Source organism: Apteryx mantelli, chromosome 31 (assembly GCF_036417845.1).
Source record: "Apteryx mantelli isolate bAptMan1 chromosome 31, bAptMan1.hap1, whole genome shotgun sequence".
Taxonomy (NCBI): Eukaryota; Metazoa; Chordata; class Aves; order Apterygiformes; family Apterygidae; genus Apteryx; species Apteryx mantelli.
In genome coordinates, this window is record NC_090008.1 from 3,335,537 (window position 1) to 3,360,220 (window position 24,684).

Below are 24,684 nucleotides of genomic sequence, written 5' to 3' on the forward strand. Positions count from 1 at the left end.
GCGCCTGGCTTGGCCTCCTCCAACCACGGGTCCCCTCAAACCACCCCAGGCTCAGGGGCAGAGCGAGAGCGAGGAAGACGAAGGGCGCCCCAGGGGAGAAAAGCCCGACCACCCCTGGGTTTTACCCCCTCTGCAGAGTTCATGCCTACGTAGGTGCCAAGCTTTGCCCCTGGGCTCCGGTGTGGGGAAGGGGAATAAACCGTGGGACCTGGAAAAACAAATCACTATTTTTATTTATTTTTGCTTTTTAAATTCAGAGAGTTAAAAAAAAGTCTGTGCCCGCCGGGCCGGGCCAGCCGCAACGGGCAGGGGAGAAGGGGGTGCTCTCAGCGCCCCCGGGGCCCTGCCGCCCCCAGCACCCCGAGCGGGTGCCCGGAGGCAGGGCCGGCCGGGCCCAGGGGCCGCAGAGGGCAGCGCATGGGCCAAGGACGGGGCAGAGACGTCTCGCCGCTGCGAGACCCGCTGTGGCACCCCCGCGCCCCCCCCCGCCGCGCTGGAGCCGGGGCCGGGGCGGCAAGGCAGAGTCGGCCGCAAGCAAGCGGAGGGCTGGCTCGGCCGGGGGCGAGACGGAGGAGAAGGGGAAGGAGAGGGAAGGCAGTGCTGGAGGGGCAGCGGGAGCCGGGGCCAGCGCCCGGGCCGAGCGCGCGTGCACGAAGCGCGGGGGCGTGAGACAGGGGTGACGCTGGGCGCGCGGGCACCTACGGGCCGCCCCAGCGCACCCGCGCGGGCAGGGACAACACGGGCAAGGGGACAAACCAAACAGGAGGGTCCTTATGTCACACCGAGGAGGTACTTTCTAACGGGCGCCGGCTGCTCGATTTGGGCCCGGGGGGGAAGCGTGGGGGTGGCGCGGGGTGCTGCTGCTGCCAGTCTTGCTGCCGGGCGGCCGCGGGCACGGCGGGGCTGTCCTTGGCCGCCGGCCCCTCTGAGTCCCCAGCCCCGCGCGGTGCCGGGCGCCCTCCCCGGCCCCCGTCAGTGGCTGTCGTTCTTGATGACGATCTCCACGCCGTGCTGGCGGAGCTGTGCCCGCAGGATCAGGTTCTTGTTCTTCAGATCCTCCACCTGGGAGAGGGGCAGGAGTGAGGCGGAGCGCGTCACCCCGCTTGGCACCCCTCCGGCCGGCTGGGCACCCTGGCTAAACCACCCTCACGGCCCGCAGGATCCGGGCTGGAAGCGGGGATCAGAGCGAGACCTCACCTGCTGCCGCAAGACCTCGTTGTCCATCTGGAGCTGATCGAGGCCCTGCAGCTCCTCAGAGAGGCGGTGGTTGTTCTGTCGCAGCTCCTGGATGTAGTCGCAAGCTTTGGAGAGGATCCCACCTTTGCTCTGGGCCAGAGGGACAGGACGTGAGAAGGGATGCCGGGACCCGCCACCCACCCTGCTCCCATCCTGGGTCCCTCCAGAACCAGCTCCGTTCTTGCTGGCTCCACAAGCGCCACGCAACGAAACCAGCTCCTTTGCCACAGAGGAAGGGCACCCAGGGCCAGTGAGCGGCCCGGCAGCGCTGGGTGCTCCTCAAGTGCTCATGGGGACACAGGTTCCTCACCCCCCCGGCATGTCCCGCTAGCCCAGCTCTGTGCCCCCTCCACACAAACAGCCCTGTTTCACCACCGGTCTCTCATGCAGGGCTCTAGGAGAAGCGGTTGCAGCCCCTTCCGTGGCGCCGTGTCCCCACAGCTGGGCTCCGACAGGGTCTCTTACCTGCCCTGACTTGGTGTTCTCCATGGAGCAGTCTGGGATGATCTTGGAGAGCTGCACGATCCAGTTGTTAATCTTGTCCCTGCGCCGGCGCTCCACTGCAAGCAAAAGAGAGAACCGGAGCCATCAGCACCATCCCAGCCCGGAGACCCCCTTGGGGGCAAAGCGTCTCCCTCTAGCTGGGTCCCCAGAGGGAGCTGGCCTACGGTGCCGACCTTGACGGGGCGTCTCTCCCCACCCGGCCCTGGCTAAAGGATGGGCAGCACTATCCCAGCGCCCTCCTGGCTGCAGAGAAGTTGGGGTGCCTTGAGGAGGGCAGGGGTTGGCTTTAAAGGCCCAGGAACCCAACCTTTCGAAAGTCTGGGAAAGCAAAGATCAAGCACCCAAATGGCCTTAGCTCTGTCCTTGTAGCCGTGTCCGCACAGGACCTGAGACCACCTCCATCCTTAGCCCTAACCCCTGAGCTCAGCCCCTCGGACTGCCGAGCAGGACTAACGCTCACTCAGCCAGGCCAAGCCAAACCAGCTCTTCGTGGGATGACGGCAGGGTCCGGATTTGATGGATGGGCACCGATCTGCCAGCTCCAGAGCAAGGGGACAACCTGCCCTTCCTGGTGCAGCACAGCAAGCCCAGAGCTCAGGCTAACAGCCCCAGTTTGGCTCAGCAGCCTCCGGAAAAGCCGGGAGAAGGCCAATAGTGAAGGACAGGGGCAGTTTAACAGCTGGACTGAGGCACAGAGATGGGAAAATCGATTTCTTGGTCAAGCCACATGAGCACCTCTGGGTTTTGGCGAAGACGAGGGCTGTTGTTTCAGGCTAAGCAGGATGCACTTCTCAGCCTGTCCCCCCTCACCTTTCACATCATCTTTCAGGTGTTTTTGAGAAGTTATTTTTGAAGCCAAAAGAGCCAGGAATTGGCAAAATGCCTCCTGTCTGGATTCTTTCTCAAATTTCCACCTGCCTTTCATTTCTGGAACCGAACCTCTTCTCCAAGCCCAGCCTGAGCTCAATAATATTGCAGGACACTTCCAAAAGCTACTCTGCAGGGGTTTCGCCAAGCAATCACCCCTCCGGGCCACAGTCTCCACCTGACCGCTCGTGCTAGAAGACACCGACATGCCGACAGCAGGCACCAATATGCGCGAGGGGCTCAAAGCAGAGGCCTCGAGCCCCGGCAAATGCCGCCCGGGGCTGCCATGCCCCTCGGTCGTGTCGGTGAGCTCGCTCACACCAAGGGCAGAGCCAAGGCCTGTCTGGGTGCCTTACCTGTGCGTTCTCAGGCTTTCCAAGGTTTGAGTTTCTTTCAAGTTTAATCTTCTTAGCTCTGGCTTCCCTGCTTCTGATAATTACAGCTCTCCCATAAGAGGTTTTACCCTTAACTGATAAGAGCTTTGTGATATGTCCTTAGAGTTTTTCCATCTAGGTGGGAATAGATAAAGAGTTAACCCAGGGAAACCTCTGCTCCCTGACATTTCTGCAGGCCAAGTTTCCCTCAGAGAGAGCTACTGCCCAAAGAAGACATCTCTCTTCCTTCCCCAGGGCCCTTCCCAGCCCCTCCGGACAGTACCTTCGTTGTGCTGCGCTCGGCGTTTCTCGTCCCGGGTTGTCCGTGGCGCCTCTGATTTCCTAGGAGAAAAGCCAAGTGAAAGGTTTGGTCCCAGGGATGCAGGCAAGGGCTTTTCTGGCATCTCAAACTCTCCCCCCGCAGGCAAAGCAGCCAGCACAGTGGGTACCACATCGTGGGTACTGCGGAGACCAGGAATTCCAGCTCCCAGCCCTGCGGCACAGCCTGGCAGCACCGTTTAGTCGCAGCCGAGTCCTGGCTCTGCCCTGAGGCAGGATCAGCGCAACCCAATCTGTTCCTGAAAGTGCCAGGGAAGAGGCTCCAGGCCTCTATCCTGGCACAGCACAATCAAAACGTTTCCCCCGCCTCCCGCGCGGGTTTCTGCGGCTGCAGTTTAAGCCCGTGGCTACTTGCTCTGCTTCAGCAAGTGCCGAGGACAGTTGGGGACTTTGCCTGGGGACCACCCTCAGGGCACCTCGCGAAGCGCCCGGCGGCACAGGGAGGGGAGAGAAGAGGGGCAGATACTCACGGGGAGTAGGGATGGGTGCGGGGTGCGATGGATCTCTGCGCTCCACCCTGCAGGACTTCTTGGGGCGACATCATCACGAAGAATTGCCCTGCACGGTCAAAAATGGGGTCACGCAGGGAACGTGCCACAAGTCATCTCATCGCAGCAGGGACAACCAGGCAGCCAGACACAGCTAGAGGGGACCAGGACCTCCCGGGGGGGCTCCCAAGGGGACAGAGACGTGATGTCCCCCCATCTCCTCCCAGCAACAGTCAGCCCGGCTCGCAGGGAGCCCGAAAAGCCTGACGGCACGTGGAAAGGGCAGCCCGCTGCCGTCCCCATCACCCCGAGGCCCCCAGCCGTACCCGTGGGCGTGGGCTGCCCCAGGAGGGCCTCCGAGTTCTGCGTGGTGACGACAGCGGTGGCCGTGGTGCCTGCCCCGGCGGACGTGCTGGTGTCAGCCACGGCCGTGGTGGGGAAGTAGGTGTAGTGAGTCTCTGTCGCCGTGGCCTCCGTCTCCACCGCATCCTCGCTGGTGAAGGCGCCCTGGATGACGGCCTGGAGGGGAGGCAGGATGGACAGGGGTCCCCGAGTTAAGACGGGGCGCTGAGCAAAGACCGCAGGCACCACAGGGCCGGGGAGGAGAGCGTTGCAGTAGCCGAGCTCCGTTTCCGGAGTCCTGCCAGCCTGCAGCTGGGCGCCTCGAGCGTTTTCCAGCCTCACTGACTCAGCGCCGTCTGCGCCTGCCAGCACAAGCCGGCGCCGGGCGCCCTTGCGCCAGCACGGCTCATTTCTTAGCCTGGCTCCTGCGGGGCCGCAGCCCTTTCCCACGCGGCGCTGCCAGGTGGCCCCGCAGACGGAAGAAGGAGCTGCCGTGCCGGCCCCACGCGTTGTGGCTCTGCCCCGCCGCATCCCGCTGTGGGCAGTTGGGATCCGGGAGCCGGGGACGAGCGGAGGGGAAGGCCTTGTCCTGCCCTCTTGCCCTCCAGGCTGTTTCCCTGCCCACCTTGAGACCTCGCAGCAGGCTCCGGAGGGAGCCCTTGGACAAGGCTGGGGACAACGTGGCTCTCAGCGCCTACCTGTGTCATGGACTGTGCCGCCGGGTACCCGCTGATGGCACTGGTGCCCTCCGTCTGTCCGTCCAGCTGCCCGTCGGCCACTTGGATCACCCTGTACATCACCTGGGGGAAAGAGCCGTAACTACGGGGACGGGGGACAAGGACGCAGTCCCGCACCTCCCTCCTGCGAAGGTTTAACCCTGCCTGGAGGCCCTGGCGGAGCTCAGCACAGCGCATGATCATGCCAAGAGCATGGTCCCCCACTCCGCATGGTTGCTGTGCACCCCAATCCCTCCTGCTTCCTTCGTGCTCCCCACATCCCCTGCAGATCCTTCCAGCTGTAACGCCAAGGCATGGAACTGTCCAGAGGGGACAAATCCTGCTCCAACTCCAGCACCAACACAAAAACAAGCCCCAGTTTATCTCCTTCAGCAGTGGACTTAACCCCTGCGCTCATGGGATCCCCCACCAGGTCCTACATAGGGGAAACCAATCTGTAGGGTAAGTCGGTGTTTCTCCTTTCCCCTTTTTCCACATCCACGGGATGTTTCCGGGCTTGGAAGACACCCCACGCCCAGCCCGGCAGGGAGATGGAGAGGAGTTTGCGAGCCGCCGCGGCTCGGGTCCGTACCTGCGTCCCGCCGTTCTCTGTGCGAAAGACATACTTGATGTTGGGGTCGGGGAAAGTAGCTGCGGACTGGATGCTGGCAATGGCGACGCTGGTGGGATCCTCGCCTGTGGCCACTGCACCTTAAGGAAAGAAGGTGGGGAGGCCCATAACGGGGAAAGGGAACGGGCGCTCGCGGGGCCCGGCGCGGCAGCTGGGAGCTTTCCCTTCGGCATGGAGATGGGCTCGGAGCCAGCCCCTCTCTCCCAGCAGGGCAAGGCGGGGGAAAGATGGGATTTTAGTGGCTAAAGAGGGTCCCGTGTTACCCCAGCACCTGCCTCCTGCCACAAGACACCTGATGCTGGGGGTACATACAATATTTTGTGGGCTCAGGGTTGCCTTGCACTGCTCCATGTCGGAGCTGGAGCAGCAGGGAGCTGCCTTGAGCCACTCCATCACCTCCCACAGCCTCTCCCGCAGGTATATGGGGATTCATCCCTCCTCCCAAAGCACTGGGCACCGATGGGACTCCCACTCTGGCTGTGGCGGACACAGCAGGAGCTGGACTCACCGGCCTGGACATCCCCCACTGCTCTGCAACCTCCCGGACAGCCCTAAGCCCAAAAGCTCTACCACGGTGCGCTGTGCTTCCGCGAGGCCGGCTCGCCTCCCGCGCCAGCGCTGGGGATGGGGGTCCCCTCTCACCTTCCTGGATCTGCACTGTGCCCTCTTCCGTCTCGGCTGCTTTCTGCTGTCTGCAAACACAAACGAAGTCATGGTGAAGAGCGAACACGCAAGACGGAGACCGGCTGGGGGACCAGCAGCATTTCTGACCCTCTAACGTGGGATCGCTCAGAGGTCTGGGGTGTGGAAAGCTTAATTACTGGCTCCAAAAACACCACAAGCTTGGTCATTAGCTGGACCAGCTTCAGCATTAACCCTCAACCACAGCTTATGTTATCCGTGGAAAATTTGGATTTGGCCTGTGCAAGTGTCTCTGCTGAAGAGGGCCTTTGACAGGATGGGACGCAGTCGCATAGCTGTTGTTCCCATCTATTCAGCCCTGGTGCCCAAGTAACACGCTGGATAAAGGCATCTTTGTCAGCGCCGCGGCAGCCGGCCGCTGCCCGGGTACTCACCCCTTCATCTCTTTGCTCCGTCAGGCATCAGAAGAGCAGGTCTCCGATTTTCCTCCCGAGTTTCTCGCTTCAGAGACTGGTTTTCAGAGCCCTGGGGAGGAACAAAAGCAGCGTCTCAGAGGCGGCAGCCTCGCGGCCGACGGCGCTGCCTCCCTGGCCTGGGCGAGAGCCGCTCTCACGGGTTTTCCCCTCGAGGAGCTTGGCCGGGCTCTGCTCGCTTCCCCTGGTGGGGCTCCCCTTCGGCCATGGGTCTCAGCCTTCCTCCCGGAGCAGAGGATGAGGAACGGCCCTATCACCTCCGTCCCCCCTTGCCACATCCCTCAGCTGGGCCTGGTGGGACAGGCAGGGACATCGAGTCGAGCAGGGCCACAAGCGACTGTCCCGAGGCACAACTCCGCCACGAGCTGCAAACCCCCCCGGCTTCCTTGCATCCAGCCCAGCCCTCCGTGGCCTAGGGATGGCTTTTTGGCTCTGGGATATCCCAGGAAACGCTTCCTCCAACAGCACGGACCTGCCTGTCCTATCTAGACGGAACACGCCTAGGCTTGGTGAATGGCCCCAAGCCACCAACGGTCCCCGCTGCCGCCAGCTCTCCTGCCCTGCGGGACACGCGCCAGTGACCCAAGAGCCTCTCCCAACCCGCTCCAGCTGCGGGCTCCTTTCCAGGCCCCCCGTCTCCCTGTCCCTGCTCAGGTTTGTCACCCCCCTGAGGGGACCAACAGCTGCCCCGCGCGGGCCCTTTTTAGCCCGCGGCACGCTGTGACTTCGGCCCCGCCGGTTTGCACCTTTCCAGGACTCGGCCCCCAGCCCGGCGTCTTTGCTCTCCGGCCGGCGGATCTCCCTGCCGCCCCGCGAGGGGACTGGCCACGCGTGGCGGGGACGGGGATGTCCCCGCCGTCCCACCGCCTCCATCCTCACCCCGGCGCGTGGGAACCCAGCCGTCCCGGGCGGCACCGCTCACAAACATCCCTGCTTTTATATGTATTATTACGCACATATATATTACTTTGAGCGTAGTAAAGGCCAAGGATTGCCGAGCCCTCCCAGAAGGGCTTCTCCACCCCACGCCATGCCCTGGGATCCAGCCATTTGCCAGCTTTTACCTCGCTTCACTACGAGGATCTCAGTTTTTAGGAAACAAGCCCACGGCAGCCTCGCCAGCACCCTCCCCATCCCATCCCCATCCTGCCATCTCCGGGGCTGGGGCCGGCCCAGCACTCGGAGCATCCCTGGGAGGAGGCCAAGGGGCTCGGCTGGCATCAGTACGTCACCCTTGTGCCTTCGTTATATTAATTCCTTCCTCACTGACCTCGAGTCCTTCACGCATCACTGATGTTCAACTCGGGATCCACGACAGGTCTCCCCGCTCGTGCCTCACCTGCGTTTCCGGACTCGGGTCGCTTCACCCGAGAAGCAGCATCTCTCCCCGCTGAACCGAGCGTGTCGGTTCTCCGCGGCACCTCCGCCCGCCCGCCTCGTCCCCGACGTCGGCTGAAAGCCGCCGCGGGAGAGGTTCGCCGAGCTGCCTGTGTTCGAACGAGCGGCGCCCCGGCGCTCCTCCTCGCCGGCTCTCGCCCATTGCGACTTTACGCAACTCCCATCGCCCGGCGGGACCCGCTCGCGCCAAACGTGGGGCCGGCACCGGGATCACGTGGCCGCCCGAAAGCCCCAGATCGCTTCCACACTCGCCGATTCCAGGTTAACGCGACCGCCGCTGAAAAGGGAGCAGTTTTGTAACGCGAATAGCTTCAGCCTAAGAAGGTCACGCTGCACCGAAGTGGGCAAAGCCCATCGGGAACGTGCACGGAGACCGTCCCCTGTCCAGGACGTGGGGACAGCAAGGCTGTCGGACAAGCCGGGGTGGCTTTGCGCTGCCCGCCGCGTCCCCCCGCATCAAGGCTCAACCTGCCTCCCCAAGCCATGGAGAGAGGCACTGGGCTGGTCTCTTCTCTCCTCTTCCCGTCCCCACGCAGCTGCGTGGCTCTCCGGTTATTTTCGGCTTCTTGCTCCCGCGTTGCCCAACCGGGCTCATCCACTGAGCCATTAACACGTTGCTAACGAGGGCAGAGACGGAGCCACTGGCCGGCTGCGCTGCCGCTCGTGAACGTCGTCCCGTTCCTGGCACCGACCAGGACGGAGTTTAACACTGGGTGAAGGGCAAGCGGCGTTGAGACAGCTCTTGGCACGGGAGAGCTCAGCCCGAAAGCAAAGTCGAGGCAGGCAAAACGCAAAGGAAGAGGACGGAGTAGAAAAAGGTGACCCCGTCTTTCCGGATCCCTCTTAATCAGGCGGCTCCACCTTTTCGCCCCCGGCTGATGCCCCCCCCGGGCCGGTCCTGCGGCTCTCTGTAGTCCCCGCGGGCCTGGCGGCAGCTCCGGCTACATGAGGGTGACAACCACATGCCCGCGGAGGCAGCAGGCAGCGGCGACGGCCTCACCGTGAGACTTTGCTCTCGGGGAAGAGGCTGCTCCACCAAGCCGCAGCCCGGCGAGCCAACGGCTGACCTCTCCGACGACAGAGCCTCTGCCCTGTCCTGCCCTCACCTCTGGTCGCAATCAAAGCCACCAGCGTAGTAAATCCCTACGACTTTCCTTTTTAAATCGCCCACGGAGCTGGGAGCGAACAATCCAGCGTAACCGCAGCGAACAGCAGCGCCGCCGTTCGGAGGTGGAGGCAGTATGAAAACCAGCACACAGCAGCGACCCATTTCTCCGGCTGTGACATGACTGCGGGGATAAGAGACGTCCCTAGAAACGCTACACACAGCAACAACGCACGCAGCCTCGGGCACCGGCTCTCGGAGCCTGCTCCAGCCACCCCGGCCTCCTCCTCTCCTATAACAAGGGCAGGGGATCGACTGAGGTACCGGTTACCTGCTGCTCTCTGCCCTGAGCCAAGACCTGCTCCAGCCCCGTGAGGAGGCATTTGCCGGCTGGTATCTCTCCGACAAAGTGGGAGAGCAATAAACTGGCTCCTTCTGGACCGAAGCGCAGGGGGTGGCAGGTCCTGGCTATCGCCGGATCCGTGATAAGCCTTGTGGATTCCTGTGGGATGACAGGACTGCTGGGACCTGCAGGGAACTGGGACAGAGCCCCAAGACAGGAGCAGCCCTGGACCCAACGCCGCGTTAGAGCAAGGATGGGGCTCACGGCGAGCCTCGCCAAGCAGTCCTGCTCCAGCCGCCGCGCTGCCGGCTCCCCAGGTGATGCCTGCTGGCAGCTGGGAGGTGCGGGAGGATTTGCAAACAGAGACAAGTCCCGTAGGAAGGTATGCAGTCATTCCTGCCCCTGTCCGTGGCCGGCTCCAGCGGGAGCTGTGGGGATCCAGTACGTGCAAAACCCCAAGTCAGAAAACGAGAGCTCGGTCCTTTCTCTACCTTTGCTTCGCAGCCATTTGGGGGAACGGCAGCACAAGATGACGCAGACCTGCTGCGACGCTCCTTCGGCCTCGTCCAAACCCCGATCTCTGCCGGCATCACTTGTCACGGCTCTCCCAGCACCAGAAAGGACCGCGTCGCAGGAGCACTGCTGCCCACGGGTGTCCCCAGGAAGAGCAGCCAGCGGGCCGGCAAATCCCCTCGGGGGGCCGCGAGGACGAGGGCAATGCCTGTACGTGGGGCGAACCCGCAGCTCAGCAGAGGCTCCCGGATGGTTTCCGCTGCCATCGCAAGGATTAAATACGCGACACTGGTGGGCGCGTGACAGGGAATCACGAGCCGCAGACCCCGTCCACCAGCAAAAGCTGCCCGCAGGCAGGCAGCTCCGTTGAGACCCCCCTTAACAACTCGGGCGCTCTCAGGAGGAAGCGTGTCATCCGGCTCCGTAACGAGGGGGGAGCCTTTAACGAAGGGATCGCACAAAGACCAAACAGAGCTTCGCTTACCGTCCTGTCACTGTCCCAAGGGCCACTGCAGACAGAGCTAAGGCGTCACTTTGCTCAGTAAAACAGGGGCGCGAGTTGTCCCTGCAAAGCCAGGGCACACACAGGCACCATTTTAGGGCGATCTGGGGGACAGAGGAGTCCCCAGCAGCCCCCGCAGTCCGCCCCTCTTCCCCCTCCGACACGGGAGCTCGTTTCACTTTCACATCCTCGACACTTCCGCACTTCGATTTCAAGCACCGCGGGGAAAAGGTTATTTTCCTTCAAGTAAATAACTCTTCCCACCAGAGCTTTGCAAGCCAGCCAGCCAGCCGGAGGCTTTCTAGTGGACACCAGCTTTCTAATCTCCCAAGGGGATTTCATTTTATCTTTTTATTAGAGACCGAGCTGAACTGAGCAAATAATTCGGTTTTGACAGCAGTGACTCGACACATCTACAGGATGGATCTGCCCACAGTCAAAAAAAACCCTTGGCCAGGGCTGAGAATATCTGTGGGATTTAAAAGACCAGCTGCAAAGATGGAGGGGGGGCTCCGCATTTATGAGCCTCGTGTATATAAAATTGCTGCATTTTTAATCCCCCAAGAAGCCAGGGAGAGTTTATTAACTCCAATTAGGCCTCTCCTTGCCCAAACCAACCTGAGCATCCACGTCAGACCAGCCCCGGCGGTTCAGCCTTCCTCTCCTGTATTTTAGCAGCCAGTTAACCCAGGAAAACACCGGGTTTGCCCAGCTCGGCGGGCGAGGAACGCTTCCCAGGCCCATCTCCATGCAAAAATCACCGGGAAGGACGTGTGCCCTCTCCCTTCGCCGCTCCCCAGCCCGCTGCCAGCTCTCCCGCCCGCGCGACGGCACGCGGTGTCGGAGCCGCAACCGGCTCTTCTCCCATCTGTTTCTTTGTCACCCAGCTGGCGTCACTCGTCCGTCCCCCCCCCGCCATCGCCCGGGCTCGGCGGCAGCCCTCTTCCTCCTCCGAACGCCCGTCTCCCATGGAGCCGGCTGCCGCTGCGCTCCTCACAACGGCGCCCGCTCCGCCACCCGGCCCGAACGCCCCGGCGCGGGTTTGTCCCTCCGCCAGGCCACCGACGGCCGGGGCCTTCCAGGAAAGCTCTTTGTTTTTGCACCCTCCGAGACGCTTCGATTCGAGCCCAACCGGCCTTCGAAAGCGGTTGGCAAATCTATGGGCAATAAACTAAAAACCTGCAGAGCCCGTTTCGAAGCAGCTCGAGGACCTGCCTCGCGTCGGGTCAAGCGAAAAGCGCTTCCGAAGCCCGTCCGATTCCCTCTCTGCCTTTAAGCAGGACTACGACTTCCAGGCCCGGCTATACAAAAACGATATCAGTCAAGCCCAGACCAAACCATTTCCCGGTTTCTCGCCGCGGCAAGCCGGCCCGTACCCACCCCGCAGCTCGGATCCGAAAGCCCACAACCCTTCCCGGATGGAAAACGCTGGAGCAACACCCCACCACCCCCCCACAAAGGGGTTTTGCCCCGCGTTAAACCCCCCCCGCCGCCCCGGCGCACAGTTTCGCAGCGCGGCCGGCGAGCGTCCTCAGCTCGCCGCCGCAGCGAAGCATCCGAGCGGAAAAAAAAAAAGAAATAAACACCCAAAGCGACGGCCGAGCGCCCGGGGGGGGGCCGGCAGCGCCCGTCGCGCCGGGGAGGAGGCGAACAACGGGGGCTTTATCGCGGCGCGGGGGGCCGCGCGCCGCCGCCGGCCCCGGGGAGGCCGAGGCAGGCAGGGACGCCGGTGCCACCCCGCGATACCCTGGCCCGGCACCCCGGGGACAGGGAGCGCTCCCCCCACCCCAAAACACGGCCCCCTCCCACCCCGGGGGTGAGAGAGGTCCCTAGAGGGCAGGAAATACCCCCCGGAGAGGGATAGGGTAGGTGTGGGGCAGTAGAAAAAGGGGTGACAGGCTGGGGGGGGGGGCAATATGGGGTGCTATAGCCCAGGTGGGGGTGACAGGGCTGAAAGGCCAATGGGACAGTAAAAAAGGGGGTGACAAACAGCGGAGGGGGACAAAAATGGTTGCTATGCCCCAGGTGGGGGTGATGAGACCACAGGGGGGGTGACAGGGCAGTAAAAAAGGGGGTGACAGGCTGGCGGGGGGGGCCGATATGGGGTGCGGTACCCCAGGGGGGTGACGGGGCTGGAAGGGCAACGGGGCAGCCGTGGGGGGTGAACCCACAACAGGAGGGCAATGGGGGGGCTGCACCCCAAAGGGGGTGGGGGGCAATAGGATGAACAGAGCGATGTGGGGGGGCACTGTGAGGGGAATGGGGGGCTGTACCCCAAATGGGAGGGGGGGGTAATAGGATGAACGGAGCAATGTGGGGGGACACTGTGAGGGGAATGGGGGGCTGCACCCCCAAATGGGGGGGGCAATAGGATGAACAGTGATGTGGGGGGACATTGGGAGGGGACTGGGGGGCAGCACCCCAAATCGGGGGGGAGGGCTAGCCCCCCACTGGGGAGGAAGCAGGGCAATGTTGGGGGGCTAGTCCCCATCTGGGGGTGACATGACAGACTAGGGGGGATAAGGTGGGTAGGGGCTGCACCTCACAGGGGGCATCAAAGGGGGGGGCTTTACCCCCAGCTGGGTGGTAGCATGGGGGACCAGGAGAATGGGGGGCTGTACCCCAATGGGGGGCAGAGAAATGGGGGGGCTGTACCCCACGGAGGGGGAGTCTGGGGGGAAGGCACAGGGATGAGGGGGTCTTACCCCAAATGTGGGCAGTGCGGGATAGTGGGGGGGGCCCCTACCCCACTGGGGGGGCATAAGGGGGTGGGCAGGGAAATGAGGGGGGGCCTACTCCACTGGGAGGGCCATGGGAACGGGGATCCTACCCCACTGGGGGGGGCATGGGAATGGGGGGACTCCATACCCCACTGGGGGGGGGGCAGGGGAATGGGGAGGCCTACCCCACTGGGGGGGGGGGAGCCATGGAGATTGGGCAGGGGAATGGGAGGGGGGCCATGGGAATGGGGGGGCCCTACCCCACCGAGGGGGGGGGAGGCCAAGGGAGGGCAGGGGGCGGGGCGGCCCTGCCCCACGGGGGGGGGGGGCAGCGGGGAGACATAGCGGGGCAACCCCCCCTCGGGGGGGCAGCGGGGGAGTCAAGAGGGGCCCGCATCCCGGGGGGGCAAGGGTCGTGGGGGGAGGGAGCGGGGCCCCCCCGGTGCCCGCGGTCCCCCGGAGGCCCCGGCCCGGCCCGTTACCTCGCTCTCCCGGGCCGCCCTGTGCGCGCTCGCCCCCTTGTCTCGCCATGGAGCTCTGCACATGCGCAGCGCGCCGCCGCCGCCGCCGCCGCCGCCGCCATGCCGGGGCCGGGCGGAAGCGCGCCGCCGCCCCGCCCCGCCCCGCCCCCGCCCCCATCTTGGGCAGGGCCGCCGCGCAGCGCGCGGGGCGCCGCCGCCGCCATCTTGGCGCCGGGCACGGCCTCCCCGCCCCTCCCGCCCTCCAGCGCGTCACCGGCGCCATCTTAGTGCGTGCAGCCCCTGCCAGGCGCCATCTTAGACGGCGAAGCGCCGCGCTTCCGCCCGGCGCCATCTTTGCTGGGGGCGACGCCATCTTTGAGAAGGGCAAAGCCCCCCACCCCATCCCACCCCCAAAGCCTGTCACCGCTGTGGGGCCGGGGACACCCCAACCCGCCCTGCCCTGGGGCCGCTGCCCCATTCCTCTGGGACCCCACATCAAGCAGGCCACGTCATGCCAGGAAACCGGATCCCAGGCCTTTATTTACCCGTACAGTACCCAAAGTCTCTTGGCCTCGTGCCCGCCGCAGGGATGAGGCCGCAGTTCTGCCATGCCACACAGCCAAGACGAGCTCCCGGAGGGGCTGAGCCCCGCGTGAGCCTAGCAGGACAAGTCTGAAGGGAAAGCAGGGTGCAGGAGGAAGACGTCAGGCCAGCCCCAGCGTCCGAGCGGCTTGGGGCACCAGGCGCCGCTGCCTCAGCCCTCGCCCGCTCCGCCCAGGCTCTCCACCTCCCGCGCTCCCTGCAGAGCGGCCCCGGCCTCCTCCGCCTCTGCCCGCGGCAGGCTCAGTCTGTCCCTTGCCGGTGGCTCCGGCTGGCAGATGGCCGAGCCGGGAGCCTCGGTGGGCGGGGTGGGGCCGGCCGGGGCCTGCGGCGCCTTGCCCGGGGCCAGGCCCTCGGGGGCCACCACACAGCTGAGGGGCCACAGCAGCCTCTGGCCCAGCGGTTTCAGGGGGGCTTTGTGGAAGGGAAGGGGCTTGGCGGTGCCCGACGGCTCCGGCATCTCCTCGCCGCTGTAGGTCTGGATCCTCCTCACCGGCATCTGCGCCAGGTGCCTCTCAGTGGCCAAGGCCACGGCGGTGTCGAAGGACATGCTGCCGCTGTTGCGCCACGCGGCTCGCCTTGCAGCCTGCCCGCCGGCGCCGCTCCCGTCCGGGCACCCCGAGCTGCTGTGGCGCTTCTCCAGCGTCACCCCCCGAGGTCTCTCGGGCACCGCGGAGCCGGGCGGCCGCCGGGGCAGGGTTGCCCCCCAGCCCTCGCTGTCCGCGCCAGCCCTGGCCCAGGGGGCACCAGCGGCCAGCAACGGCGCGGGCTTCAGGGCCGGGGGGATCTTGGCAAATTGAGGCTTGGGCGGCACGACGGGGACGGACTTGGCTTGCTGCACCCTGATGGTGCGGGAGGCCAGGCGGACCGCGGCGCTGCCGTCGCGGCGAAGTACGGCCATGGACTCGGGGCGCGGGGCGGGCTCTGCGCAGCCTCGTGCTGGGACCTCGGGGAGAGCATCCCGCAGCTCCGGGGCTGAGGCGGACAGTGGGGAAGCGTCGGGAATGCCCTCTGGGACGGTCCCCTCTGCGTGCGCCACGGAGTGAGGCAGAAGCTCAGGGACCAGGAGGCTCTGCGGCTCCTGAGGGGTCGTCTCCAGCAAAGCGACTGGAGGGGATCCCTGTGATGGCTGGGGTTGGGCCTTCCCTGTCTCCAGCTCCTCTGCCGCAGGGGGATCACAGGCAGCCCCATCCTCTTCAACATCCCCATCTGGCACATTGGGAAGCAGCCCTGCCTCCGTACAGCCCAGGGCTTGTCCAGCTTCATCTCCAGGGCTGGATTCAGTGCTGGAGTCAGTTCTGCTTGGGCCAGCGCTGCCATCCAGAGCCTTATCCTTGCTGCCTCCTCCCTGTCCCTCTTCCTCCGGGGGTTCGCCTGCGCCCTGTGCACCCTGCTCTGCCGACTCCCCACCCAGACCCCCCAGGTGCTCCCCGTCACCTCCATCCTCCTCCTCCATGGGACACTGCCCTGCTGCCTCCGGCATTGAGAAGCCGTCCTGCAGCATGGCGGTGCCGGTGGTCCCCAGTTCGGCAGCTGCGGGTGGCTCTGGAGCCGTCCCTTGGCCTGCCGGCTCCGTGTGGGGCTCCAGCTCTGTGGCCAGCAGGCTGAGGTCATCATGGGCGCTGAGGAACATGTCCTCGGAGTCGCTGTCCTTGGAGGTGTCCTCAGTGTCGGAGCCACTGGGAGCCATGAAGAACATCTCCTCATCCATGCACTCCTCGATGGACAGGTAGCTGGCGGGCTGCTCCACGGGGGACTCCCCCGGCTGGGCATGGGGACAGACAGGAGGGTGACGGCCACATGGGCAGACTGCCAGCCTCTGCCGGGGCACAGAGCCTGCCCTGAACTTCAAGCTCAGCCTGGCCCAGAGATCAAGCACTACACTGGAGCCAGCTGGATGGGATCCATGCCTCCCTACTCCACTCTCTCCATCATCACCATCCTGCCCTCTCCATCATCACCTCTGCCCTCTCTGTCACCATCCCATACTCTCCATCACCATCCTGTCCTCTCTGTCATCATCCCATCTTCTCCGTCACCGTCCTATCCTCCCCCACCACCTCTGCACTCTCCATCACCACCTCTGCACTCTCCATCACCATCCTGTCCCCTCTGTCACCATCCTGTCCTCTCCACCACCACCTCTGCCCTGTCCATCACCATCTCGTCCTCGCCACCACCATCCTGTCCTCTCCGTCACCATCCTGTCCTCTCCACCACCACCTCTGCCCTGTCCATCACCATCTCGTCCTCGCCGCCACCATCCTGTCCTCTCCACCAGCACCTCTGCCCTCTTCATCACCATCCTGTCTCACCATCACCATCTCTGCCCTGTCCAGCACCATCCTGCCCTCTCCATCACCACCCTGTCCTCTCTGTCACCACCTTGCTCTCTCTGTCATCATCTTGCCTTCTCAGTCACCACCCGGCCACCAGCTTCTCTACCCTGGGCATGGGGACAGCAGAGGTGATACAGTGCCTCCAGCCAGCCCAGCCACAAAGTACCAGGACAGAGATTTCAGCTTACGTTCATGAACCCGCTTTCCATGCCCTCCTCTATGGCTGGGAAGCTGTCCCCGTCCTCGAGGCCAGCGTCTCCAAGCAGGGACCGTGCCACTGGGTCGCCCTCGCTGGCGTAGTCCAGCCACGAGTCCTGGTTATCCAGGAAGGCGAAGGAGTCCCGCAGCTCCAGGGAGAGCCGGGTTTCCTCTGCGTCCGCAGGGCCTTCCACCTTTGCCTCCCCTATGGACAGAGAAGAGGGAAGGGTTGAGCACAGTGGCCCACGGGCTGTCCTCGTATCCCAAGATCCCTGCTCAGAGCGGACCTCCTTGCAGCCATGTCTCACCCATGGGTTTTTCCTGCGGCTCAGGTGCCTCCGGCTCCCTGACAGTGGTGCGGGTGGACGCTGGAGGGCTGGTGACGAGCTCCCTGACTTGGCCCAGCGCTGGGCACTCCAGCCCCCGGGTGAGGCGGGACAGATTGGAAGTGATGTGGAAGGGGACGGTGACGGATAAGGGGCCTGAGATGTGGACCCCTGCACACTTTTCAGCACGGCTGCGGGTGGCCTTGGGTGAGCGGCCTGGGGCAGCCGCCCCCACCAGCGATGCCCGGCCTGGTTTGGGGGTGGTGGGCTCTGACTTGGTGCTGCTCTCGCCCTCCGACTCCAGGCTCCGTGGCTCCTCCTTCGCCTTGAATTTCTCCTCTAGGCTCTCGTCCAGCTCCGGGAAACTCTCCTCCCGTGATGGTGAGGAGCAGGTGTCAAAGCTCTCTCGGCGCTGCGGTGGCTGCTTTATCGACCTCTTCTTGCCCAGCTGAGGGGCATCTAAACCAAACAAACAGGAACAAAATTTAGGGCCAAGAGACACCCAATACTCCTGGACCTTCCTGCACCCAGGGTCTGATCCCAGCCAGGAGATGCTGCAGACCTGGAGGACCAGGGCCATGCCCTGTCGGTTGTCCCCACTTTGCTCTGGTCCCCATTGGAGACCATGGTTACCCTTAGGGCCACTTGATGTGGCCATGACCACATGAAAGGGCTTTGGGGACAGATTAAGGTGGCTTTATACAGACAGGGGTCTCTGCGGGGGGGAAAAGGTGGGTCCCCAGCGAGGGCTGTGCACCACCTCCCACTTACCATCACTGGCGAAAGGCATGGAGCTGAGTGAGTCCATGCTCTTGGCTGGCCTCAAGCTTATTTTACCGCATTTATCCTCTGGGAAGAGAAAGCAAAAGGGGAATAGGGACAAGTGGGTGGGCTAGCAGGGGTCCCATGGCCATCACACTTCTGTCCCCAGGGCACGGTGAAAGGTCCCAAGGGCTCTGCAAGCCGGAAACAATTGGATTTGGCCATGCAGGGCCACCAGATGGACATGTGGGGCCCAACCCAGGATGCCCTCTGAGCAGCCGGGAGTGATGGGGAACCCCCCTTCTCCAGGAATCCCACCGAGATCAGGGCTCCCCACCTTTTTCCTCTGGCTTCACCAGCTTCCGCTTGGACTCATGGCTCGAGCGGCCCAGGTTGAAGATCGACTTCCACTTCTTGGCCTTGAGGGAGCCCTTCCTTCTGCAGGGAACAGGGACATGAGGGCCCCGGCTGGCCGTGTGCAGGTGCCCGGCCCGGCAGCATGCGTGTGCATGCGTGTGCATGGGCCAGAGCAGGGCACACGGCGCTGCCTGGGGCACTTTGGTCCTGGAGAGGTTTGTGTAGGTGTAAGCATGCAAATGTGTGGGTGTGTAGGATTAGGGTGTAGGAGCGTGTGTGTGTGTGTGTGTGTGTGTGCGCACGTATAAATGTGTAAGCATGTGTATACAGTGGCTTGTATGAGTGTGAGTGAGCATGTTTGTGAGCACGCATGAGTGTACGATTACGTGCATGCACAAATGCATGTGTGACAGCAGATGTGTGTGCAGCATATGTGCATATATGCATGAGCTTACATGTATGATGCATGTTTAGGATTACATGCATGACCACATAGGGCATAAGCACATATGCACACGAGCACACACGTGCACATGCATGTTTGAGAGCACGTGTGCTGCATTACACGTGCTTGTACCTGTGCAGGGTCACACATGTGAGCACACAGCAGCGTGAGCACACCATGCCTTGCAGGTCATGGCCACGGGCTCCACAGGGCAGATCCCACCAGGACAGGGCGTCACGGTGGGGGCATCCCGGGACGCTCAGGGTGACACCAGGGGAGAGCCCGGTGCGGAGGGGTGGAGGCGTAACGTACTTGTGGTCGCTGATCTCGATGATGGTGTGGTAGGGTCGGATCTGCGGTGGCCCGTCGCCCTGGTTCAGCACGGCCGGCACGTGGTAGGACACAGGCTGGCCGTCGGGCAGGGGCACCGGCAGGCCCACGCCGGGCAGCAGGGACCTCCGCAGGGCCTTGTTTTCGCTGCCTGGGTGCCGCACACACGGGTTCAGGGTGCCTCCAGGGAGATGCTCGCACACCCCATGGCACAGGGAGGACCCCGGTGTCCCCATGGGGTCAGTGCCAGCCAGGCAGGGCTGGTGCCCCCCGGTTGTTGCCCGCTGGGGCCGTACCAGAGAGAGGAGCGTCCCCGAAGAGCTGCTCCACGTGGGTGAGGATGAACTCCACAACGATGGACTGGACGCGCACCTCCATGAATGCCGCCGTGCCGTTGAACCCCGTGGTTTCAATGTCCTTTGACCTGGCACAGTGGGACAGGGTGTTTTAGGCTCCCAGTGGGGATGCTCAACATCCCGCATCCCCCTGGGGCGCTGATGCCCCCAGGCCACCCCCCTGCCCACGATGCCGAGGAGTCCCTGAGTCGCGGCGCTCACCGGAGCAGGTTGGGGGCCCAGACGATGGCCAGGTTCCTTGCGTGCATGTTGGTCTGGCTGCTGTAGGACGCCATGTGCAGAAGGTGCCTCATGAGAAACTCCAGGGTCCTGTGGGCACCAGGGCAGGGGGGAGTGTGAGGGAGCAGTGGGGACACCAGCAGATGCACATGTGGGGTTCCCCCATATGGCTGGGGCCATGCCACCCCATAGGGCCCTGCCTGTACCTGTAATGCGGCGCTGGCAGCTCCTTCAACACCTCCTTGATCTTCACTAGGCGTGCTTCTTCCATCTGGATAGCCACAGCATCCTGCTGGGGACAGGCATGGGGTGATGGATGCCACCTCCCAGGGCCACCCCAGCTCCAACCTCCCGCACTGGAGAAGCAGGAGGACAGCGGGGTCCAAACCGCGGTGGGGCTTGAAGCGGCACCAGCGGGACTCACGGCGAACTTGTCGTAGAGCTGGTAGGTGAGCAGTGGGTTGGGGAGCTCGCGGAAATAGGCCTTGCAGAGGGAGCTGATGCAGTGGATGTCCTGCCGGTAGACATCCTTGTGCAGGTCCGGGCAGCGGTCGCTCTCGAACTCTTGCCTGCAAGGGAGGCGTGGGGTTCGTCGGGTCCCTGCGCCCCCACGGGGGATGCCCCGGGCCAGCCTGGGGCTGCGGGGTGGGATGGAGATGCCCGCAGAGCCAGGGCACAGTGCACTCCAACTGGGCTGTCCCACGTCCCCAGTGAGCCCCGGGCCCCGCTCCACCTCGGTGCCACAAGAGTTTTCTTATGGATGATGAGCTGGGCTGTGCCCAGGACGTGTCCCTGGGATGTCCCCAAGCCCATGGAGAGCCGGGCTGCAGGGATGGTGTCTGGGCACATCCCTCCCTGCCAGCAGGACCCAGGGAACACATGGGAACCCCCACAACGTGGCCCCAGCATGGCCTTGGGGACCTGACATGGCCCTGATGGCCTGCCAACGAGGTGGGTTCATCAGCCAGGTCCTTCTGCAGTGTGGCCAGGACACTGGGGACACAGGGATGCTGAGGACACTGGGGGGTGCCAGAGATCTTGGGGATGATGGGGATGTTGGGCATGCAGGGGATTTGGGGACACTGAGGATGTTGGGGACACAGGGGATACAGGGACACTGGGGATGTTGGGAACATGGGAAACAGGGATGCTGGGGACACTGGGGACCTTGGGGATGTAGGGGACACAGGGACACTGAGGAAGTTGGGGACACAGAGACATGGGGGATGTTGGAGACACTGAGGATGTTGGGGACATGGGTTACAGGGATACTGAGGATGTTGGGGATATGGGATACAGGGACACTAGAGATTTTAGGGACACTGAGGATACTGGGATGCTGCAGACACTGGGGATCTTGGGGATGCAGGGGACACTGGGGAGGTTGGGGACACTGGGAATACAGGGACACCGGGGACACAGAGGGTATGGGGACCCTGGGGTCCTTGGGGACACTGGGGACACCAGAGACTCCCACCAAGATGGGAAACCTCGAGAGGGTTGTGGAGGGATGAAGGGACGTCGGGGCTGAAGGGGAGACAATGAACGAAAAGAAAGAATTAAAAAGGAAACGAGCAGAAGAGTGAAAGGATGAATCACGGAAAGCTGGAAAGTGAAAGGAGGAATGAAAGAGTAAAGGAAAGAAAGACTGAAGGAACAAAAGAATGAACAAAAGGATGAAGGAACGAAAGTGAAAGAGGGAATAAAAGAACAGGAGAAAGCAACTACAAGGAGGAATGATGGAAGGAGGAGCGCAAGGGGGAGCGAGGGGGCGGCAGCAGTGCCGGCTGTCCCAGCACTTGGAAACTCTGCGCGGGCCAGCTCCAGCCCGGCACCAGCCCAGCTCCCCCCGCCTCGTCCCATTCCCAGCCCAGCCCCATCTCCCTCCTGTCTCAGCCCGTCTCCATCCTGTCCCATCTCCCTCCTGCCTCCCTCTCGTCTTGTCCCATCTTCTCCCTCCCATCTCGTCTCGTCTCATCTCACCCATCTCTCTCCTGTCTCATCCCATCTCCATCCTGTTCTCATCTCCCTCCCATCTCATCCCATCCCCATCTCATCCCATCTCCCTTCCATCTCGTCGCGTCTCATGTCATCCGTGTCTCCCTCCCATCTCATTCCATCCCCATCTCCCCCCCCATCTCATCCCGTCTCCACTCTGTCCTCATCTCCCTCCTGATTCCCTCCTGTCTCCTCCCATCCCCGTCTCCCTCCTGTCTCATCCCATCCCTGTCCTGTACTCCTCTCCCTCCTGCCTCGTTCCATCCCCTCCTCCCTCCCACCTTGTCCCATCTCCATCCTCTCCCTGTCTCCATCCTCAATCTATCCCAGCTGGTCCTCTCCCCATCCCATTCCCATGTCTGTCCTGTCCCCCTCTCGCTCCCATCTCCATCCCGTCTGGGCCTGTCTCCCTCTCATCCCTGTCTCCCTCCCACCCAGATCCCATCTCCCTCTCCCCTCCATCTCTTTTCCTTCTCCCTCCCATCTGGTCCCATCATTTTCTTCTCCCTCCCATCTTCCTCTCATCCTGTCCCATCTCTGCCTCCTCCCATTTGGTCCCATCTCCATCCTGTCTCTGCTCCATCTCCCTCATCTCCATCCCATCTGGACCCATCTCCATCCCATCCTCGACTCCCCCCCCCATCTTCCTCCCATCAGTCCCTTTTCCATCATCCTCCAGTCTCCTCCCATCCTGTCCTATGTCCATCCCATCTCAGTCCCATCTCCATCTCCCTGTTGTCTCCATCCCACCCGGTCCCTCCCATCTCCCTCCCCATCTGCATCTCCCTCCCATTGCCTTTTCCCACCTCCACCTCCTTCCTGTCGCCATCGCCCTCCCATCTGGTCCTGTTTCCATCTCCCTCCTGCCTCCATCCCGCCTCCATCCCGTCCCATCCCCGTCGTGCCTCCGCCCCACCCTCCTCCATCCCTGCCCTCCGCTCACCGCAGCCGCTGGATGTTGGAGGAGACGCCCGAGAGGCGGTAGATGCCGTCCACCACCCCGTGCTGCTCCACGAACTCGGTGCAGCTCCGCAGCACCTGGGGCACTGCGGGGACAGACGTCGGGCGACGCGGCCTCCCCCGGGGCCGGGCACCCACCGGCCGCCTGACCCACCGCCCCGGCTGCGCCAGCTCCGGCCCAGCCCCCGGGGCTGCGAGTTTCGGTCCGGTTAATCCCGGGGATTTATGCTGCCCGTGGCCGGGCTGCTCCAGGCGGGCAGGGCGGCCCAGTCCAGCCACTGCCTGGCTTACTGGGAGTCGCTGGGAGAGCTAAGCTGGGGCCGCTGGGATGGGGCGGAAGCGATGTCCCCTTGTCGGGGGATCCCAGCGGCGCCCGTCCTCGCCCAAACCCCTCTTTGGTCCCACCCTAAATCCCGCCGGTGCCCCAAGCACCCGGACTTGCTCCCCGCTAAGAGCAGGGAGTCACGGGAGGGGCCGGGCTCCTCCCCGACGCCCTCTTCGGGCACCCGCGGGCCCCCGGTCCCCAGCACCCGAGCCGGTGACGCCGTGGGGCAGCCCAAACCCAGGGGCACCCGGCTGCCCGCAGGCTCAGGAGGACACCGGGGCTGGGCGGAGGCCACCCCGGAGACACGTCCCCCAGGGCAGGGCCGAGGCTGGGACATCCCGGCCGGGGGACGCCAGGGCCCGGCCAAACCTCGGCGGTGCCCAGCTGGGGTGCCCGGGGGTGGCAGGCAGGGTGCTGGGTGGTGCCGCCGGCCCCATCCTTGCTCAAGCGCCGGTGATGCAACCGCGTGGCGTGAGTCACCCGCCGCGGCCGCCTCGCCTCGCCTCGGCCCGGCCCGGCGCTCCCGCCCCGGCGCTCCCGCCCCGCTTCCGGCTCGCCCGCGGGATGCGACGGACGGCGCCCACCACGGGGGTTCGCGCCCCCCTCCAAGGCGCCGGGAGCGCCGAGCGGGACCCAACGCGGCCCCGGCGCCGCGAACCCGGCCGGGGCGTCCCCCGCGGGTGGGCAGGCGACCGGGCGGCCGGCGGGCGCTTACCGTCCTGCCCCGACTGCTGGAGATGCTCGAGGAGGTCGCAGCCGAAAACCCGCTCCTTGGCGCCGCCTTTGCGCCTCACCTTCTGCCGGGCCTTGAGAGCCAGCGACATGGGGGCGGCGGGCGGCCCCCCCCGGCGCCCCGCGAGCCCGGCGCCCCGCGGGCCCTGCCAGGCGGCTGCCGAGCGGAAGCGGCCCCAGGGAGAGGAAGTGCCGCGGCCCCGGGGCCCTGACGTAGCCTCGAGGCCCCGTTGCGCCCCTCGGCGCGGCGGCAGGAAGGCGGCTCCCGCCTGCGAAGCCGCTTCCTGCAACTCGGCGCGTCGAAACCGCAGCGCAGGGCGCGGGCGGCACGCTCGAACATGCTTGCGCACGCTTCAACATGCTTGCACACGCATGCACACGCATGCACACGCATGCACACGCAGGCCCTTGGGTGCACGCGTGCCCCCCAGGTGTGCACGCACCCAGCACCACGTCCCTGCAGGTGCCGGCACCCGAGTGTGAGCACACATCGGGCCTGCGTGTAGATGTGGACACATATGCACATGCTTGTGCACGCTTGAACACGCTTGTGCACGCAGGCCCCCGTGTGCACATACGTGCGGTCCCAGGAGGGCACGCACCCGGCGCCACGTCCCCACAGGCCCCAGTGGCCGTGTCCACGCAGGGGCACCTGCACGTGAGCGCACACCGGCGCCGTGTGTAGACACGGACATGCATGCACACGCTCGAACACGCTAGCACACGCTTGCACATGCAGGCCCCTGCATGCACGCGCACACGCGGCCAGGTGTGCACGCACCCAGCCCCACGTCTCTTGCAGGGGCACCCGCGTGTGAGCACAGCAGGCCCGTGCGTAGACAGGGACCCGCTTGCACACGCTTGGGCACGCGTGTGCGCACACGTGCCAACAGGCCCACCCGCTGTCACGCACCCGCCAGGCAGCCCGTGGGCTGACACGCGTGAACACACCAGCGCACGCTTGCGTGCACACGCAGAGGCCTGCCCCCGCGCGCGAGCACACGCCGTGCACCGGCACGCCGACCCACCGGTGCGAACGCACACGAGCGTGAACACAGACGTGCCCCCCCCACCCCCCCAGGC

The 24,684-nt window shown here is 64.4% G+C and overlaps 2 protein-coding genes across 3 annotated transcripts; both read right to left on the bottom strand.

The window, feature by feature from the left end:
* Positions 1–213: 213 nt before the first annotated feature.
* USF1 (upstream transcription factor 1) lies at positions 214–13,778 on the bottom strand. Of its 2 annotated transcripts, none has more exons than XM_067313216.1 (11): positions 13,676–13,778; positions 6,574–6,664; positions 6,140–6,189; positions 5,459–5,571; positions 4,849–4,950; positions 4,135–4,327; positions 3,791–3,878; positions 3,265–3,323; positions 1,702–1,796; positions 1,198–1,326; positions 214–1,062 (listed from the first exon to the last, which is right to left on the bottom strand). In XM_067313216.1, exons 2-11 carry the CDS (start codon positions 6,579–6,581, stop codon positions 973–975), a joined length of 927 nt encoding a protein of 308 aa, XP_067169317.1. In that variant the 5' UTR covers positions 6,582–6,664; positions 13,676–13,778; the 3' UTR covers positions 214–972. The 2 variants fall into 2 exon arrangements, with proteins under 2 accessions (XP_067169317.1, XP_067169316.1); XM_067313215.1 differs by having other exon boundaries at positions 5,459–5,577.
* Positions 13,779–14,187: 409 nt separating this feature from the next.
* Positions 14,188–23,693, bottom strand: ARHGAP30 (Rho GTPase activating protein 30). Its single transcript, XM_067313164.1, has 12 exons — positions 23,585–23,693; positions 22,528–22,630; positions 20,011–20,155; positions 19,793–19,875; positions 19,569–19,676; positions 19,308–19,435; positions 18,994–19,162; positions 18,217–18,317; positions 17,889–17,966; positions 17,079–17,576; positions 16,782–16,996; positions 14,188–16,019 (listed from the first exon to the last, which is right to left on the bottom strand). The coding sequence occupies exons 1-12, from the start codon at positions 23,691–23,693 to the stop codon at positions 14,409–14,411; spliced, it is 3,348 nt and encodes a 1,115-aa protein (XP_067169265.1). The 3' UTR covers positions 14,188–14,408.
* Between the last annotated feature and the right edge of the window lie 991 nt (positions 23,694–24,684).